Genomic DNA, 20991 nt, shown 5'->3' with positions numbered 1-20991 from the left:
TTATTGGAACAGAACCAGGCTCACTTGTTGACGTGTGTCTATGGCTGTTTTCACGCTACAACAGCAGAGCTGAGTAGCTACGAGAGAGATTATACAGCCCGCAAAGCTGAATATATTTATCATAAGGCCCTTTATAGGAAAAAGTTGCCATTCATTACTCTGCTGTGCTTTCTTTCATAGCATGAACCATCACCTGAGCTTACGCTATGCGTTGATCTGATTTGTAAGATCCATCACAGCAAGGACTTGTTCACTGTAAGTATTCAATAAATGTTTGCTGAATAAATAAAGAATGCCTTTTGGCCTGAGATGGTATTTCTGGAAACGTGGTCTGTAGACCTGCAATAGGGCATGGTTCCCACTTGTTAAAAATGCAGATTTCTCATGCTGCAACTCTCAACTTGGAAAATGAGAATCTTAGGGCAGGTGGGGCTGGCACTAGGCAGTTCATTTCAGGTTTTGAGGCAAATCCTGGCGTGACTCTACTAATGGGAGAGTCACTGAATGATGCTTTTAAAACTGCCTTGGGAGCGTGCAGCAAAGCCTGGCCTGTTTTCCTTCCCTGGTCAGAGCTCACAGGGGCATGGAGCCCAGCAGGCTGCCCCCCACCCTCAACACTCACTGCCTCCTCGAATATTGATGATCAGACTCCCATTGATGACAGTGCAGCCTCGGAGCTCCTGGGCAGACGTCACTGAGTCGATGGTTTTCTCGCCTTCTAGGAGGTGACAGACCTTGGGACAGGGGCCCAGACATGGTGTGCAGATCAAGCTGAGAATGAAGGAGAGAGGGATCAGTGCACCCAGGGCTCCTCCCACATGGCAGACAGCCCACTCTGCAGGGTCCCAAGTGACACCGTTATCCCCAGGCAGGGTTTTCTGGCCTCAGCACTGTTGACATTCAGGGCCAGATAATTCTCTGTGGTGGGGAGACTATCCTGTGCATGGTTGGGCAGCATCTCTGGGCTCCACCTCGTAGATGCCAGTAGCACCCCCTCCCCCAAGTTGTGACCATTAAAAATGTCCTTGGACATTGCCAAATGTTCCCTGGGGAGGGGAGAGGACCAAATCACTCCCAGGTGAGAAACACTGCCTGAAGTTACAGGCTTATGCCATTACCCGATGGTGATGGGTGGCAGGTCCCCACAGCATTACCCTAAAGTCAGGGAACTCATGACTTTACTCCAAAGAAACAAAACTCACACTTTACCTCAAATTGATGGGATGGGATAGGATTCACACTACATCCCAAGGAAACAGGACTACATTCCACCCTATCATTATATCAAAGTGATGGGACTCATGGCATTATCACGGTAACAGGAATTACGCCATTCTTTGAGTTGATGAGCCTTACGCAGGACACACACTATGTCAAAGTGTCATAATTGATGCTGTTACCCCGATGTGGCAGAATTTTGCCTGTTACTCCAAGAAGACAGGATGTTTGCTTTTCAATGTGGGGTGTGATGCGACCACAGCTGTAACACACCTCACACTTGATAGTGGGTGACTCGGGCAGCCTTTGGCTTTGTCTGCCTGCAGCCTGCTCCCCTTGAATTCACAGCCCCTGGGAATCAGCCTTTGGGAACCAGCCTTTCCCTACATGGGGTCCATGACATCAACTCTTGGCTGGCAAAGCCCTTCTAGATCTAGATGGGGCACAAGACCCAAGCCAGGCTATGTACCTTCTTCTATCCCCCTGGGGGTTCAGAGGTGGGTACACAACCCAAGTCAGTGGAGTGACAATTTTGCTAGAACCTCCTAGAAGAAGAAAATGTATTCCTTCAGAAAAGATGATATTGCCATTTTGCTACCATGGGGCAAGAGGTGAAGGAAAAGCTGCCTGAAAACAAAACCAACAGAGAATGGAATAAAGTCAAAGGAGAGAAAGAGATGGGTGATGTACATTGCTTGAGCTCCTGGATACAGCTGTACCTGAAGCAGTTCCCTGAACTTTTTGGTTATGGGCACCAATAAACTCCTTTAGTCTTGCTTAAATCAGTCTGAGTTGAGGTTCTGTCACATGAAACCACAAGATTCCTAACTATGAAGCTCTCAAAGTCTCACTTTCCTTGTCTGTAAAATGAGGAAACAGCACCAACCCCACAGGCTGTGATGAGAACTAGCCGATACATACCACAGAAAGCACCTAGCACCTGGGAAACAAAGATCGTCATTCATCGCTAGGACGATCACTCTGTATGAGTGGAGTCATTGTTACAACTGCTGTTCCTTCCACACCCCTGTGTGTTCAGCCCTTCAGAATCATTTTTGTGATTGTGGTATAATAAAGAATAGATCTGGTCTTTGTCCCAGTTCCTGGCATAGAGCTTCAAAAACCCTCGGAATTTCCTGAGTGATAAGAATGTCTTTGTTAGGAGTGTTTTACATGTTGAGGTGACATGGGGTCAGCCAGCCCCTAAATAGCTTTGGCATGGGAGCTGGTCCCCAGAGAGATCAACCATGTGACTAGAGATTTGGGGTTTTCACCCACCTGACCTCCAGGGAGGAGGGAGGGGGCTGGAGATGGAGTTCAATCACTTGCCCAATGAGTCAATCAATGATGCCAATGGAATGAGATGCCAATAAAATCTCTGGACACCAAAGCTCAGTGGAGCTTCCTGATGGTGAACACATCAATGCATCAAGAGGGTGATGTGCTGTGAATCCACAGGGAAAATATGTGGAGGTTCTATGTCTGAGGATCTCCCAGACCTTGCCCTGTGTGTATCCTTTATAATAAATCTATAATTGTAAGTATAGAAGGTTTATTTTAATTCTGCAAGTTGTTCTAGGAAATTATCAAACCCAAAGGGTTTGTGGAAACCCCCAAATTTGTAGCCAGTCAGTCAGAAGTGTGGGTGGCCTGGGGACCCCCAAAGTGCAGCTGGTGTCTGAAGAGCAGTCCTGTAGAGGACTGAGGCTTGAACCTGTGGGGTGTGATGCTCATGCTGGTTAGTATCAGAATTGCACCTCAGTGCACCCAGCTGGAGCTAGAACAGCTGGGGTGAAAACAGAATAGTGACCATATGTTTGGGTTTTACTGCCCTACACTTATTATGCAGCAAGTGATACCCTAAGCCAGGGTTGGCAAACCATGGCCCACAGGCCAAATCCAGCTGGCCACCTGTTTTTGCAAACAACGTTCTATTGGAACATGGCCACATCCATTGGGTAGTGTACCATCTAAGCCTGCTTTTGCACTGCAAAGGCAGACTTGAGTAGCTGCAACAGAGACCATATGGCCCTCAGAGCTGAAAATATTTACTATCTGGCCATTTGCCAGCCCTTGCTCTAAGCTGCAGGTACACATAATTGAACAAAACAGATCATCTACTTTCCCAGTGGGAAATTCCAAGTGGTCACAAGTTCTCTGAAGTTCTTTGCAGCCTCTCCTACCAAGAAGTGGAGTCTATTTTTTGCACTTATTGAATCTGGGCTTGGCCAATGTGACTTGCTTCACAACGGGATATTAGCGGAGGTTTGAAAAGTACATGTAGATGGAAGCATACCTTTCCTGGCTCTAGGAGGAGAGAGACCTCATGGAGAGAGGCCCCAGAGGCCCACCTACGACATGAGAGGCTATCCCAAACCATCCAGCCATAGCTAAACTGGCCCAGGCTGGACAAACCCCAAGTCAACCCCCAAAATCATTAGAACTCATAAACGAGTGTTTTAAGCCACTAAGCACTGGAGCTGTTTGTTATGCAGCAAGAGCTAACTGATATATTCACGAAGTTTATGATCTGGTTGGGGAGAATAAATACATTGACAACAAAAATATCAGCCAGGAAGACTTAAAAATGAGTGATGTACCTGAGAGTGAATGGATGTGTGATTTGAGTGGTCAGACAGAGACGGATTCTCCAAGGACGTGACTTTTAAGCTACAACCTAAATGACGAGGAGGGGAAGTCGGTCATGCAAAGATAAAAGGAAAGAGCATTCAAGGGAGAGGGAACAGCATTGTGCAAAGGCTCAGAGGAATGAATGAAGTTAGCCAGCTGGAGGAAAAGCCTATGTGGCTATGGGGACCGGGGACTGGAATAAAATGAGAACTTGAGAGCCTCGTAGGGAAGGCATTTGGATTTTGTCTAAATGTCTTGGGGAGCCACTGGAGGGTTTGAAGCAGAGACACGGCATGATCAGATGGCCATTTTTAAAAATTCTCTTTAGCCATTGTAGCTGGAATGCAAGAAGAAAGATGAGGAAAGAGACTGTTATAGGTGACTGAGTCCAACATGACAGGGAGACAGATGGAGCTGTGGACGGATTTGAGACCTCAGTTAAACAGGAAGGTGTGAGAGAGGGAAAGAAAAGAGTTAAAGATTTGGGGTAATTCCCCCCTTCCTTTGCAAACTTAACATCCACCCCAAATATCTGGTCCTTTTCATCACAGAAAAGTGCACCTCCTGCTTTCCCCACTGAATCCACGTGGGTTCCTAGAACTCTGCTCTGAAAACATCAAGAACTATTTCCCAGACAAGCCACCAGAATAGAAGAAAACATATCTGGCCCTCTTTGATATCAAACCACATCAGAAAATGCAACAGTACTATAAAGTCTTTCATAAAATTAAAGAAAAGCTTCAGAAGGAAAAAAATACTAATTTTTTTTTAAAAAACATATTAAGTAAAAACACTGCTGTGATGTGTCCTTATATTCACATCTCTCATGTTGTCTTCATCCCAGATGTCAAGGGATGTGCTGTCGATTTCTTAGGGTTTTTGTTCTGGGGGCTACATCAGCGAGAATATCAAAGACAGTTGTTATATTTCTCAGGACTTAGTTACGGTGAGGGAAAAAATACCTTTGATGTAAAGCCAATGTCTTTTAAACAAACATCTCACCGGAAGATGTTAATACCCACACTTTATTTCAAATGTGAAAAAAGCAGAAATTAATCAAAACAAATATGATCACTTTTCCAAACTTACTGATAAACTGGCCCAAAAAAGTTCTATCTGGCATGCAGAGGTGATTCATAGAGGCCTATTTTTGGTCAACAAACCACTTGACAGGTTTTTATCAAAAATGAGTGAAACAAAACATATTGTACTTTTCGGGTTTCACCAACACTAGAAAAGAGGTTCGTAAGAACTGAAATAAAGATTGTTTTCCTTCCCGCCCTCTCCACCCAGGGAAATAAAATTTCCCACCAGAACCGTCTCGCTTGGCTAATTCTCAAGTCTGAAGAGGAAGATTTTTACGTAAGCAGGTCAACTCAAGGCCTCCCGATGTGCGTCTGTTTCTGATTTGTTTTTGTGTTGTTTTGCGGTGGTTTTTTTTTTTTTAGCCCTCAACACAAAAACCAGGAAACAGATTCTTTAAACTTGGTTACAGCCCTGAGACACTGAAATAGCTCATCTAGGAAGCTAACAACATGAACAAAAAGTCTGTGATGTGCGTAGGAAATCTGACTCATCGCCGAAGAGAGAAAACCCTACTACTTCTCACCCAAATGGTAGGAAATGATTCAATCGCACTGTTCTTCAAAGAACAGCAAAGCCCTGAGAATAATGTGAGTCTCTTTCCTCCTTGAGACGGTATGTTCTGGGCTAATCTCCACACATCGTCCAGCTCCAGATTGGAAAAGACATGAAAAACCTCAGATACTTTCTTGGTGTCCAGTGAGGCAGCTCCATCAGTTTTAGGGTAAACCAAGGACTTCTGTCTTTATATTTTCTGTCCTAAAGCTAAGCACAGCAAGCTTAGAAATGGTATGCGTGATGTTGGAAATATTTACTATCTGGTCCTTTAAAGGAAAGATTGTTGACGCCTATTCCAAGCCCCAGGACCAAAACTGGAGGCAAAAATGGCATTTGAGACCAGCAACCTGACTTGTAGCTGATGAACTCTGGTTTTGCACACAGTGTCAACAGGTAACACCATCCTTACCAAACCCACATCCCTTTTGCTGCCCCCCAGACCCACCCCCAGGACTCACTTGCTGGAATTCATTGTGTACCCGGAAGGACACTCAGGGATGCACTTGTTGTTATGAATGACGTACTGGTGGCAGCCCTGCCTCCGCGAGTTCTTGCATTTATTATGAAGGTCCTGGCAGAAGCTGAAGTTCACGCAGCGCCAGTCCTGGAAGTGGTAGTACGGGGGCGGGCACGTCTCCACGCACCTACCCTCCAGGTAGAAGTTGCGGCAGGCCACACACTTGGTGGGATCGTCGGGCTCGGAACAGTTGCCCAAGCACTCACTGTGGCAGCAAAGGCCTTCGGCAGTGCAGCCGTGGGACTTACAGATGGTCGGGCAAACTGGAGAGACAGAGAAAACACAGCTGATCAGTGGATTTGCCCAATTCCTGTCTGCACATGCAGCAGTCCTGGACAAGGGAGAGGAAGCCAAACAAAATAATAACAATAATAGCCACACTTCTATAGCACTTGCTGCATGCCAGGCACATCTATTAAATCATTTAAGCACCCAAGGCAGTGGTGTGCTCATAAATGTTTAACAACCGCCTGAGGCAGGGCGGCCAAGAGGCCCTGACTTTCAGCATTTGCCAATGGTGTAAATACTTGTGCCATGGTCGATTTCAGGCTACCAACATGAAGTCACTGAACATAAAGCTGGCAAGAGATACACAGTAGCACACCACCAGATAGCACTTTCAATAATAGATATAATATATACTCATATATCTACTATAGATGCAATAATAGTAAATAACCTTAAAAGCACAAATAATGGAAAAATGTGATAAGATAATTAAGAAATGGTGAGTTTTGAGAATTCATTACCTTTGCTTTTTTTTTTAACATAATTTAATTGCAGATTCATATAATTTAATTTTTAATAATGTCTGTGTTTAACAGATAGCTTGCAAATTTCCTGCAAATTTACAGTGGGCTCCAGCACCCCATTGTACCCCAACTGTGAAGTAGATACATTGTTTTCAAAAAATTTTTTTTATTGTAACAGAGTTGATTTTACCTATCTGTGGGATACAGAGTCGAATATCAACACCTGTGCGCAACATGTGATGCTCAAATCGGGATAATTAGCATAGTTGACATTTTACAACGTAATTGTTTTTTGTGGCCCTTTACCAATTCCTCCCTTATCCTCTCCCCTTTTCCCACCTACAGTAGCCTCAGTTCTGTTCTCTCCTTTTGAAAGTTCGACATAGTATTGTGATTGTTGTACCTTTCTTTCTTTCATTTGTTTATTGTTTAGCTCCCACTTATGAGTGAGGACGTGTGGTATTTCTCTTTCTGTGCCCGGCTTATAGACACATTGTTATCTCCATTTTGTCCATTTTACAAATGGGGAAACCAAGGCACAGGGAGGTTAAGTAACTGGCCCAAAAGCTATCGATTGCTTCAGCAGACATTTGCTTGCACCGATCTAGATTCTGCAGCCACTGTAGGGAAAAAAGGTGGGCGGAGACCCTGCCTTTGGGGGCACAAAGTCTAATGGAGGAGGCATATTAGTTATCTAAATAGGCCAATGTGTAATTGCACATGCTGGGTGGTAAGGGGAGGTGACATTTCTGCTGCAACCTGAAGGATGAAAAAGAGAGAGTGAATGGAAAGAAAGAAGGCTCTTCAAGTGAGGGCAGGGCCTGAGCATACAATTTGAGGCTGGAGGAATTTTTTTGTTTGATGCAGCTGAATTCGTCCTCTGAAGGCTGGACTCCACCCTGGCTTGTACCAGCAGCTTATCACATGTGCCTTTTCTCCCGATATTTCACTACTCACTTCCTAATTACCTCTTGATTTCGGTGCCTCGGCATCTGGCCTGTGCCCTACCTTTCCCAGGCTGTCAGCAAACTCGTCCCTGGACAGACAGCTTTTCAGCCCTCGGCCATGTGCATGGCCTGTTCGAGAAGGTGCTTTCTTCCCTCACTCCCTGCACAGTTTGAAAGGTGATTTGGAAGCCGGCGAGTGTTATTCACCCCAAATCCTCAGACTCTATCATTGTTGCAGTGAACTTTTCCTGCACCAAGTGGATCCCCCCAGCTGGACCAGGCAACAAAAGTGGCCCTGGAAGCTGCATCTGTGTATGAGCAGCACTGTCTGATCCCACTTTCGGCGACAACGGAAATGTTCTCTCTCTGCTCTGTCCAGCACAGCAGCCACTTCTCCCCTGTGGCTACTGAATGTGGTTGGTGCAACCGAGAAACCAAACTTTTTTAAAAAATTCTGTTAAAATATACACAGCATAAAATTCACCATCTTTACAATTTTTAAGTGCACAGTTTTTTCAGCAGCATTAAGCACATTCACATTGCTGTGCAGCCATCACCACCATCATCCCCAGAACTTTCTCATCTTCCCAAACTCAAACTCTGTCCCCATTAAACACTCCCCAGCCCCCTGGCACCCGCTACTCTACTTTCTGTCTCTATGGATCTGATGACTCTAGGGACTTCCTATGAATGGAATCACGCAGTGTTTGTCCTTTTGCATCTGGCTTATTTCACTGAGCACAGTGTCCTCAAGGTTCATCCACGGTGTGGCATGTATCAGAATTTCCTTCCCTGTGTATATTCATTCATCTGTGGATGGACACTTGGGCTGCTTCCACCTTTTAGCTATTGTGAATCACGCTGCTATGAACATGGAAGTACAAACATCTCTTTGAGTCCCTGCTTTCAATTCTTTTATGTATATACCCTGAAGCAGAATTGCTGGATTGTATAGTAATTTTACATTTAATTTTTTGAGGAACAGCCACATTGTTTCCCACAGCGGCTGCACGGTTTTACCATTCCCTAACAATGTACAAGGGTTCCAGCTTCTACGGAAGAGCCAAACTTGTAACTGCATTTCATTTTCATTCATTTTAATTGCAATTTCAATTTTAATAGTCACAGGTGGCTACTGGCTCCTATATAGGACAGCTTAAGCTTAGAGAATAAAAACAAACTCTTTGCCAAGGCCTTCAGGCCCCCTGGGGTCCAGTCTCTACCAGCCTCACTATGCCCTTCTTTCTGCCCCTCACACATCCGGGCTCAGTGCCACCTCAGGACCTTTGCACATGCTGTCTGGCTGGCCCGAGCACCCTACCCTCTGTATCCTCGTGGCCAACCCCTTCTTGTCCTTCAGGTTTCAACTCCTTACAAAGTCCTTCCCTGACCTTCCAAGCAGAAGTTGCCCCTCCTTCTCAAACCACATTCTAACACGTTATCTTATTACATTCTCCTTATAGCACTTATCACTCTTAAAAAATGATCCTGGGTGCTTTTGACTGGCTGTCTAGAGGAGAGTCCTAGAGGGCAGGGCCATGTGTGTTCCCCATTTAGTGCACCCACTCCTAAAACTGGGCCTGGCACCCAGTAGGAGCTTAGCAGACATGTGTCCTTTTAGATAGAAGGAGAGCCTTGGATGAGTTCTGGAGCCACTGGCTAAAAATTGGGGACTTGCAACAGCTCTAAAGTCCTTCCCCCTCTATCTAAATGGACACTGTCTGCTGAGCTCCTTCTGGGTGTCAGGTGCAGTTTCGGGCTCCAGAACTCGCCCAGGGACTCCCAGTTGCAGGAGTTCCACAAACCCCCTGGAAAATTACACGCAATATCTGGAGTGTATATGCACATGTGCATACGTTTATTTTTTTACATGGATCCAAAAAGAACAAAGAAGCTCTAAGAGGAGCAGGATGGAATGCAGAGGAGAAACCCACCAATGTCTGTGGGGTTTTTTTTAGGGCTTGCATGCCACTCATTAGGTTCTTACTTAACTTGAACAAATACCCTGGCAGGGAGTGGGGTAAATAACATTTTCTCTGTTGCACTGAGGCAAAAAGATGGACCTAGTTGAAAAGCAGCAGGGCCAAGACTGTAATCTCCATCTTTTGGTCTAAATCTGACATTCCTGGGCTTCAAGAATGACTGTGGTTGTCTCCAGGATCCACGCAGACAAGGCTTTGGTGACAGGACACCCGCTGCCACCTAAACAGACATGCCATAAAGATTTCTCTAAAGAACAAATGGCAGCCTCGGTTTTCTCATCTGCAAAATGGGGATAAGAAGAGTCCCCTACCTTCTTCTAAATGGAAGGATGTGGGCAAAACACAAGATTTTTTGACAGATACATTTTTAAGCTTGATAAAAGTTAGCCAGTGGAAGTATCATTATTATCATCATCTTCAATAGTGACACATCTGTGGGAACTTGAGGGCTGAAATTCAATTGGAGGAAGTAATACATAAGGCAGACAGCAATTACCTAGGGCCCACAAAGACCCAGCTCTCTGGCAAGGCACACGGATAACAGGAAGGGACCCATTTCCTGGGCGGAGGCTACACCAGAGAGTCAGCCCTTTCATTCAGAAGAGGCGTCATCAAAGACCTAACAAACACCTCTCAAACACATAAGCCTTCCGGCCCAGACAATGGTAAGAAAAATTATCCAACCCTTGTAAATGAGGTCAGAGGCTGCCTACAGGACTTTTCCATCTTACACTGGAGAGCTGTCTAAAAGGCCCATCTGAGGATTATTTAATTCTCTGGCACAGGGGTTGGCAAACATTTTCTACAAAGGGCCACAAGCAAATATTTGAGGCTTTGCAGGACATACAGTATCTGTTGAAAAGACTCAACTCTACCATTATGGCATGAGAGCAGTCATGGACCATGTTTATGAAGAGGCACAGCTGTGTCCAATAAAACTTTATTTACAAAGGCAAGTGACGGGCCAGATAGTTTAACCACCCCTGCACTAACGAAATGTACCTGTGATCACTTTCGCTGTTTCTACTAGGGCCTAGACTCTGGGAAGTTAGACATTAACTGACACATGCATATGTTGCAAATCATTTTTATCTAGTAGAAAAGATAACCCCCAAAGATTACAGTTTTATTACAGTGTTAATGTCCTGTAGGACATTAAGCAGTCTTGTATCTAACGTTGCCATCTTACTTCAGTGATTAGAAACACTTCTGTTTTACCATCCTGCTGTGCCCTCATTAAAGGTGAAATAAACGTGTTAACCTGTGTTTTCACTTTTTGGCATGAGTCTTGTTTTTAACTCTTTGAAGACTGTACTTTGATAACTATAAACCAACTCCACGTGTCTCCCACTCTGTGGGGAGATGGTGACCAAAGGATACCAATTCCAATTAGCTAAGAGGAATGAGCTTCAGTGACTGCACAGAATGGTAACTATAACAAATAATAATGCATCATATATTTCAAAATTGCTTAAAGAGTTGATTTCAGATGTTTTCAACACACACACACACAAAATCAGTATGGGAGGTGATGGATTTGTTAATTAGTATGATTTAATCATTCTACAATGTAAACCCATATTCAAACATCACACTGAACTCCATAAATATATACTACATACAATTATCATTTGTCAGTGAAAAATGGAATAAGTAGAAATGCCACTCAGGGCTACCACTTTACCCCCTAACTTAGTGGGAGTTCTCTAAATGGGTGCAGAAGGTTCCAAAATCCCCTCTCTCCCCAAACTAGTCCCTCTAGCAGTTAATTGTCACAGAGACCACAAAGAGCTCCACATGAAGATCACAAGCAGCCCAGGGTGGAAAGTGACAAGGACGAAAGTGATGGAGCCACAAAACAGTGGCTGCCTCTGCAGAGACAGACTGCAAAGGGTGGACATTATGAAAACCATATGTTCTGCAAAATGAGAAACAGCCCCAGTAGAGAAGGGGTTGACTTTCCTCTCCCTGGGCCCCTCATCTCATCCCTTTCACACACACCAGCCCAAGTGTCAGTTCTCAGCCCACTTCTGGTTTGGGTTATGGACTGTCAGCACCCAGGCTGTTGCTGCCAGAGAAGATGGCAGCCTTTTGGTGAAGATGCCAAGCGATCCAGAGCTGTCACACCTTCCAAGGACTCCTGCATACTGCATGTGCAGGGGACATCTACCCAGGCCTCCCCCCTCTAAAACTGCAAGTTCTCTGTCCATTCATCGCCCCTGCAAAGCCATTTTGGGCTGCTACTCCAAATTTCCCCAATTCTCCCTAAAGTTTCCAGAAGCTCTCAGTTACATGAGCAGAAGCAGCCACTGCCTTTCTGAAACTTTTGCTTGGAGTGGCTTTTTCACTATACCCTGCTGATAAGATTGAAGACTAAAATTTACATTGGTGGAGGCAGAAGAAGGTAACTGTGTCAGAATCCTCTGGTGGACCCTCCAAAGTAAGTACAATGCCCCCACTAAAGGGCACTTTCCCTAGACAGAAGGTCTACAGAAACTACAACTTGCTTAAGGCAGGTGGTTCAAAGCAAAGAGACCCAGTATTTTCCCTTCTAGAAACTAACCTGCAGACAGGAGGGCACATGTGCACACAGACACCTAGATGAGGATAGTCTTCACGCTGTTGAACCTTAGCCAGTTGTGTTTATAAGAGCCAAAGGCTAAAAACAACCTAAACATCCATCACAAGAGACTGGGTAAATAACTGAGTGTGAATCAAGGAGGTGGAATAGTATGCAGCTGTAAAAAAGGAGATAGACCTATGAACATTGATGCTGGAATCACTTCCAAGACAGCGTTAAGTGAAAAAAGCAAGGTGCACAGCAGTGTCTAAGGAGTCTAGCTCATTTGTGGAAAAAAGAGACACCTATTGTGCAAATGCAAAATGGGACAGCTACTTTGGAAAACAGTTTGGCGATTTCTGATAAAATTAAGCATACGCTTCTTAACCTTACCGCACAACCTAGAAATCCCATTCCTAGGGGTTTACCCAGGTAAAATGGAAACCTATGTTCACATAAAAACCTGCATGCAAACATTGATAGAAACTACATTCGTTATCACTCCACACTGGAAACAGCCCAAATGTCCCTCAGCTGGGGAATGGATAAACACACTGTGGTACATCCATACAAGGGAATACTACTCAGCCATAAAAAGGAATAAAACACTCCTACCATGACAACATGAATGACATTTCAAATGCACTATTTTGAGTTTAAGGAACTAGTCTCAAAAGCTACACACTGTATGATTCCATTTATATGACATCCTGGAAAAGGCAAAACTATAGCAACAAGGGACACAGCCCAGTGGTCCCAGTGGCTGGAACTGGGGAGGGGATGGCTACAAAAGCACACAGGGGAATTCTGGAAATGGGAGAGCACTGGAACCATTCTGCATGTTGACTGTGGTGGTGATATACATCTATCAATTGAAATTCAAAGAACTTTACACTAAAAAGGATGAATTTTACCGTATGTAAATTACACTTCAAAAATGGGGAAAAAGAAAAGGACAATTAGGAAAACTGTCCCTCTGGAAGGGACATAAGAAATGTGCCCAACTTGATTTTTATTTTTTACTATGTATGTATACTATTCTTTCAAAACTGACATATATCTGAAAATCCACTTTAAAGAAAAAGCCTCTGCCAGACAATAAGCAAATGTTATTAATCAGTCCTGATTCTACCCCCCAGTATTCTAGTATAAGAATAGCTAACAAGCATCATTGAAAGATTTTACAAAGCTTCTCTTAAAATCATTTTTGCCTTATTCCAAAATCAACATAAGGACTCAGGGGCAAGGCATATTCTCATAATAGCTATGTTCTTTTATGGACTACTTAATAAATAGCTGGCATTTTTTTTTTTTCATTCCTTCAACAAAGACAGTCAGCCCTCCATATCTGTGGGTTCTACATCTGTGAAATCAACCAACTTCGGACTGAAAATATTCAGAAAAAAAACCCCACACTGCATCTGTACTAAACATGCACAGACATTTTTCTGTTATGATTATTCCCTAAACAATACAGTATAACAATTATTTATATAGCATTTATATTATATTTGGTATTATAAGTAATCTAGAGATGATTTACAGTGCATGGGAGGATTGTATAGGTTATATGCAAATACTACACCATTTTATATCACAGACCTGAACATCTGCCAATTCTTGTATCTGGGGGAGGTCCTGGAACCAATGCCCCTTGGATGCTGAGGGACGACTATATATATTGAATGCCCCAGTGTTCCAGGCACTGTAATAGACACTTGTAGAGCAGAAGATATCTGTTCTTGTAATAACTGAACACTCATCAGAATGTAGGTGCTACAGAAACCCCACCATTGCCCTCAAGTTCAGCCTAGCACTGTTCTCACCCCCACCAGCACCCCTTCCTGAAGCAGGAAAAGAAAACAGAAAATCTCAGAGTGCAAGAAAGTAGCAAGAAGAAATCTTGTTGGGTGAAACTTTTCTTTCAGGTATACACGTCTTGTGTACTGAGCCATAAGGTAAAATGTATTTCTTCTTAAAGATTCCAGTCATTAATGTTTCAAATAACATCACCAATAATAGTAGGATAAACTGCCATGTGCTGCCTAATATTGTACACTGAGAAGGGCACAATATTTGTGTAGTTTTCTTTTTAAAGGTTAATAGCCCAACTTGAGGACACTCTATAAAATAACTGCCCTATACTCTTCAAAAATGGGAATGTCACGAAAGACAGAAAACTAAGGAACTGTTCAGACTAAAGGAGACTTTGGACATAGCAACTACATGTGAAGTGTGATTCTGGATTGAAACCCAGAAAAGGAAAAAAAGTGATCACTGAAAAATAATATTGAGACGACTGATGAGATTCACAAAAGAGACCGGATGTTGAATCAATGTTAATTTCCTGATTTTGGTCATTGTACTGTCACTGTACAAGAGAATTTTCTTGTTCTTAGGAAACACCCACTGAAGAACTGGGGGGCATCATACCTGCAACTGACTCTCCAATGGTTCAGAAAAACAAAAAAGTATACAATGTGTGTGCATACATGTATTACAGAGAAAATAAAACAAATAGGGTAAAAACGTAAACAACTGATAAATGTAGGTACAACTCTGCCAACTTTTCTGTAAACCTGCAACTGTATCAAAATGAAAAGCAACAAACGTGTCAAAAGCAAGAAGAGACAGAGCCCCGTGTTCTCAATGACACGTGCTCACAAAAAGGCAGCCACTCTGAGTTTTTTTTTTTTCTTTGCCTCCCTTTTAAAATTCAAATCAGTTTGTATTTTCCCAATGAAGAAGCTGCATGGTAAAAACAAAACAAAACAAAATACAAACACCACTAATGTATGTCATGCATTCGCACGACATAGGTTAGTAACATTTTGTCACATCCCTTTCCAAAGCCTGTAGGTAAAAAACAAAAAAACAAACCAAAAAAAAAACCACCTCAAGATGTATTATTCGAAAAATTACTGCTTTCCAGAAATTTCCACACGGAACCGTTGCGTCATGGGCCTGCGGGCACATTCACGACAACGCTCAGCGGCTGTCTCTCAAATTGGGGAATTTTATAAATTCCTTAAAGTAATTTACTTTGTTTCCATTCAAAGCCTTTCTCTCCCACGCTCGCCCCCGACCCTGACCTCAGAGGTTCGAATTCCCGGAGCCAAATTCCTCCCTTTGGAACCTAGTAAATGATTTAATGGCGGGGTTGAGGGCAGGAGGTGACCTTTTGCCAGCTGGGTGGTCAGCAGCGGCGACCGTAGAGGCATGTGTCCTTGAAGCGGGGAAGCGCCCCCTTTTCCTTCTCTGACAATATCGCCCCCCACACGTGGAGACGCCTTTAGGAATTGAGCTGCGCAGCTCTTTGGAGAAATACGGCGCGCGCAGAGACCAGACAAACAGCTGACTCTCAAGGGATCTCTTTGCTTGGGCAGCGTCACGATTGGCCATTTCGGCGCGCGTGGGTGTGGGTGTGGGGGTGTGTGTGTCCACGGGAGCCGGCCAAACGTGTGGGTGTGTCTCCACGGGGGCGACCCAATGCAAGCTGCGGGACTCTTCGGAGAAATACGCGCAAGCAGAGGCCACGGAGGAGGCGGGGCTGCAGGGGCCTCCCCGTGAGGGCAGCCCTAGGATTGGTCGGCTTTAGGCGCGCGCGCGCGTGCGAGTGTGTGTCCATGGGGGGGCGGGCCCAGGGCGCGCGAGGCCCCGCCCCCTCCAGCCTGCGGCGTCCGCGCCACAAAGCCCGCGGCTCCGCTCCGTGGAATCCGGGCCGGGCGGTGGCGGCGACCGCAGCGCCGCCCTCGCGCTCAGCCAATGGGCGGGCGTGCTGCCCGGCGCCGGCCCCGCCCCCGGAGGCGCGAGGCTCTGCGGGCCCGACTCGCGCTCCTGCAGTGGCCGCAGCCGGGCGGTTCGCGCGGGAGGAGCGAGGCGGGGTGGCGCCGGGAGGCCCTGTCGTGGGTGCAGACGGTGCAGAGCGGGCCTGTGACGGGGGGCGGAACTTTGGGAAAAGTTAAGGAAAAGGAGACAGCGAGCGTGCCGGGTGCATCAAGCATCCACCCGGGTGACTGTAGCTGCGCGCGACGCTGGGCGTGTGCCCGGGAGGAGGTCAGGTCACCGCGTGGCAAAGCCCCGGACGGCCGAGGAGGGGCCCAGAGATGGGCAGCGGCTTGTCAAGGTCATACAGCAAGATCCCCCCGTGGCGGGGGTGCGGTGGGATGCCCAAGGCGGTGCTTTCCACCACGCTCCCAGAAAACCAAGGACCATCATCGTAAATACTCCTACGTTCTTAAAACCTACAGGCTAGGTTTTGGGGGTGCCCTCCAGCCAGTGTTCTCCCTGCATTTGAAGACGTGAGTGCTCCACGTGTATTTGCAGTCCCAGTAAACCGAGGCAGGGAATGGACATTATTTCATTTAACCCCCACCGCATGAATGCTCTATAAAATGTGTACCTCATTTGCAGCATACAACATCCAACCCATATCGGTTAATAAGATCTTATTAACTCTATTATTCAAACAACCATTCTCATTAGAAGTGGGGAAACTGAGGCACAGAGGGCTACTTTGCCAATAAACCGGAGGTTCAGCTATCACTTGAACCCAGGTTTCCCTGAGAGACTGGGACTGGATGTGGTATCGTGGAGTTATACTGTGAATTCTGATCACCTGTTCCCCATCCAGATCTGGCCCCATCTAGACACTGGGGATGCAGAAGTGGATGGAGATCTTGTCCCTACCCTCCCAGGACACACAGAAGAGACAAATAAGCCCCATAATGGAAAGACCTTGTCTGTCTTGCTTATTACCAGTTCCCAGAGTCCTGTACACAGAAGGTACACAATAAATCTCATTAAAAAAAATAATAATAATATATATATGTATATGTGTGTATGTGTATATGTATATGGGGGGATTAGGTGACTAGCTTTATCAAAGCAGGAGAGAAGAGTCCATGCAAATGTGTAAATCATCAGGGCTGCGTTCAGGTAAGTATAAACAGGTCAGAGTTGTTGAAGGGCAAAGTACAGGGAGAGAAGTATAGGACATGAGGTCAGAGAGGAAAGATGAGGGAGCCAAAGGGGTTGGATTTCACCCCCACAGGAGGAGCCAAGGCAGAACTTCAGGCAGAAAGAACACCACCAGATCCACATCTGGGGGTCGCTTTTCTGCCTCTGTGGTGGATAGAGGAGAAAGACAGGATGCAGAAGAAACAGGGAGAAAGAGACTGGTTTCTGAAGCCATCAGGGAGGTGGAGCTATCGGGACTTATCAACTGGCTGATGCCCAAGTTTCCACCATGGGCAGCTGGACATGACTCACGAGAGAAACAACAGACAAAAGAAGACAGGTGCTCAGATGTGGACAATCTAGGTTTGAGATGTGGAGTCCAGCACGTCAGGGTGGAGAGCCAGGCTTCTGCACAATACTGGTTGTGTTTGTGATTGCCAGATGTCACAACTCAAACCACCCCAGCCAGTGCTGAAAATCACTTTTGCAAAGATGCAAGGCCCTCTGTTCATTGTGGATATTTTTAAAAGTTTTTCCTTAACGTTTACATGTGTAATACATACACATTTTAGGCAATTAACTATAGGGGTAACTTTTTTAAAGTTGTTGAGTTTCAGCCTACTCATGTTTGCTGCTTCTAGAGTCAATATAAATTTTACAGGCTATTTAGAAATTAATGATAGCTAGAGAGTGTAATGTAAGAGATACAGGCATAGCTGTTCTCGGGGGTAAATTCAGAGCCTCGATTTATTACAAAGGGAAACAATTTAAATAAAATTAGCACTTAAATCAGTAAACGAAGTTATCTTAATATTTTCAAAATTATTAATAGAGCTATCTTTAACATTTTTATGGATTTTAATTTACATCTGTTTCTAAATCTTATATATAACATATGTCCCCACCCCTTTTTTCTTAGTTACACTATATTGATTCTTCTCTATAAAACAGCACTGTCCAATAAATTTTATGCAGTGATGGGAAGGTTCTGCATCTTTGCTGTCCAATATGATAGTGACTAGCCATATGTGGCCACTGAGCACTGGAAACTTGGCTAGTGAGACAAAATGAATTTTTAACTTAATTTTCATGTGGTTAGGAGCTACCCTGTTGGACAGCACAGCTCTAAAAGATCCAGCTCTTGAACTTATCGGTTCTATTTGGTTTCTAATCAGTTCACCCCTACTCATTATTTCCTTCCTCCTGTGGAGGTTTGTTTCATTCTTTGTCTCATTTTTGTGATGTCTCTATATAATCATCTAAAGCTGTGCATTTTTCTCCAAATCTGCAGTGTCTTAATAGTCTAAACCTGTACTGTTGAGATCCTCCTTAATCAAAGTTGAGTTTGGGGGGCGGGGAGAGAGGGGGTTGTTTTGTAAAATTATCAAGTGGTAGGAGTTTGTCTTGCATACTTGTTTGGTTAAGCTTTTAAACATTAATTTCCAGTTATGCTTACTTTCAGCCAGAGATTAAGGCCAGTGCAATGTCTGCTTTTTGGAATGTATTGGGTTTTTTGGTTTGTTTTGTTTTGGGGGGTTTTCTTTTAGACTTAACAGATGATTAATTTTTCTAAATATTCCAAGAGCATTTAAAAATGTGTATTGTTTGCCTAATCCAAAGCTCTGTTATCGTTACCATGATCTTAGCAATGATATTATTCAAACTCTTTGCTGCTTAATTCTTACCTACACAATGATGGCTGTGTTGGGGTCCCCCACCCCAGGTTTCTCTGTTTCTCACTGTATTTCTGACAATTTGCTCCCGAAAGTCAGATTCTAGTCTAACTGATCCTCACAAAGGATTATTTCTTCAAGTGATGCAAAAACTCTCCTTTTTTCTGATAATGCCTTGTGCCTTGAATTCTTTGCTTATTTTTCTCTGTTCATGTTTAGCCACATGTTTAAGTTTTCCGTGTCACTTTTGAAGTTAGGTATAACGATTTTCTAGTGGTAGTGGGAGAGAGAACCACAGCCTTCGTGGGAACAATGAAGTGGGATTGGAGAAGGACAGAGTTTGAACTCGGTCACTGTGGAAGGTCTGAACTGCAAGGACAGTTTGTTTCCCTGGGGACAATCTCAACCATAAAATGTTCCGTTCACATGACAGAGGCTTTTCAATAACAAGTCCATGGTAGTCTCCAATGTGTACAGGTCGACAGAAACCCAGCTTCTGGGAGCTGCTGTACCCACAAACTAACAAGAATTTTTAGGGACAGGGATAGGGAATGAAATAATTTTCCTCAACTCCTAAAGGACAAAAGTAAACATTAGAATGTACTTAATTTCTGCAGAGACACCGTGAGATAGAATCCTAAGTCAGAATGAAAATATACCTATTTCAAATTCCATTTTGACAGAGCGGAGACAACTTTTGGCTTATTTCCTGGTTGGGTTGGTTTCTGAAGCCAGAATGGCTGTTTTACGTTTCACTCTAGAAACAATGAGACACGCAGTGTGTTATCTCTCTGCCAGGAGCCTGTGGCCTTGTGTTCCTGGGGGACACTCCCTGTGTACACACTTCAGACACTGCTATTCTATTAGAAAAAAAGATGGAGTTCTCTGATTGGGGGGAAAATCCATTTCTGGCCATGAGAATGTGTTTGCCCCTTTTCCTCTGGATTCTCAGACTTCACTAGCTGTTCAGATTCACTTTGTGGTACTCCATCTACCTGAGCAAACAGCCCAGACACCTGGAACTTCCTGGCTCCACCGCTATTTATGCTGGTGAGCACGAGTGCACACTGGAGAAAATGCAAGTAGGAAAATAAAGCCCTGGGAATGCTTCCTTATCAGACTGGGTGCCGGATATCATCTAAGAAAGATGAGTAGCATTTCCACACCCAAACTAAGTCACCCGATGAGAAGAAAGCTTATTGGTAAAAATCCTCTTTTACATGCATACCACAACCACAAAGAAATTGTGTTTCCCCAACCATGATCATCAACGTCCACACCCTGCCTGTATTTATGTACAGGTAGATTGTTTTCTGCACCATGGAGATTCCCTGGAAACCCCTTTGACCCTTACTCATAGGCTCTCTGGCTTACTGGGACAACCATATTCTAACAAACCCTTTGTTTCCTAATTTAAAAGTTTACTAGGCAGTAAAACGTGTCTTGTTGCTAGTCCCGTCATCTAATAATATCTAGTTTCCTCAACCAACAGATCTGAGCTCCTACAGAGTGGCAGGCACCAGCCTCTGCTCTGAACGCAAGCTGGTGATCACAACAGACACAGCCTAGAGCGGAGACAGAGAAATTGGCACATGGAGCACAGGAACATTTAGTTACAAATTGTGACCGTGCTGGAAGCAAGTTCACAGGCAGCTATAACACGCCTGGGTTGTTAATTTCCTCTCAAGGTTATTCTATAAAAGCCCAAGAGTTAGTTTCTTGCGTTGAACAGCCAGAGAGCCCAATGCCAACATCCTGGGTGTATGTCCCTGCCCCCACCTTCCCTCTCCATCTTTGCCATGCAATCAAGCTGAGGGACAGACAGCCAGTTGGCGACATCTTCCAGCCCCATCATCCCAGCAGCCAGGGATGTGTGCAGTTGGATGGGCTCAGAGGAATTCTACATTGTCCAAATCTGCTCTTTTGAGGTGCATCCCTCAGACCTGGAATCCACAGCCTCAATCACCAGAGTGTGGGGTGCAAGGAATTAGGGACTCAGGCAGATCTGAGTTTTGAGTGGGTGCAGCCACTTCCTGGTCATGTAACTCTGCTGTCTGTGCCTTGGTTTCCCCAAGTGTATAGGGGTGCGGTAACCGTACCTTGGGAGTCAG

The 20991-nt window shown here is 44.6% G+C and overlaps 1 protein-coding gene across 6 annotated transcripts in view; it reads right to left on the bottom strand.

Annotated features, from left to right (window-relative positions):
* The window catches only part of INSR (insulin receptor), a 155875-nt gene that overhangs the window by 63404 nt on the left and 71480 nt on the right, over window positions 1–20991 (bottom strand). For all 6 annotated transcript variants that reach the window (XM_063112518.1, XM_063112522.1, XM_063112523.1 and 3 more), the window contains exons 3-4: window positions 5949–6270; window positions 623–771 (exon numbers count right to left, since the gene is read on the bottom strand). In XM_063112518.1, the coding sequence (XP_062968588.1) occupies window positions 623–771; window positions 5949–6270 (471 nt within the window). The remainder of the gene's footprint in view (window positions 1–622; window positions 772–5948; window positions 6271–20991) is intronic.

Source organism: Cynocephalus volans, chromosome 10 (genome assembly GCF_027409185.1).
Source record: "Cynocephalus volans isolate mCynVol1 chromosome 10, mCynVol1.pri, whole genome shotgun sequence".
In the NCBI taxonomy this organism is placed as follows: Eukaryota; Metazoa; Chordata; class Mammalia; order Dermoptera; family Cynocephalidae; genus Cynocephalus; species Cynocephalus volans.
This window is presented reverse-complemented; position numbering and strand designations above follow the sequence as displayed.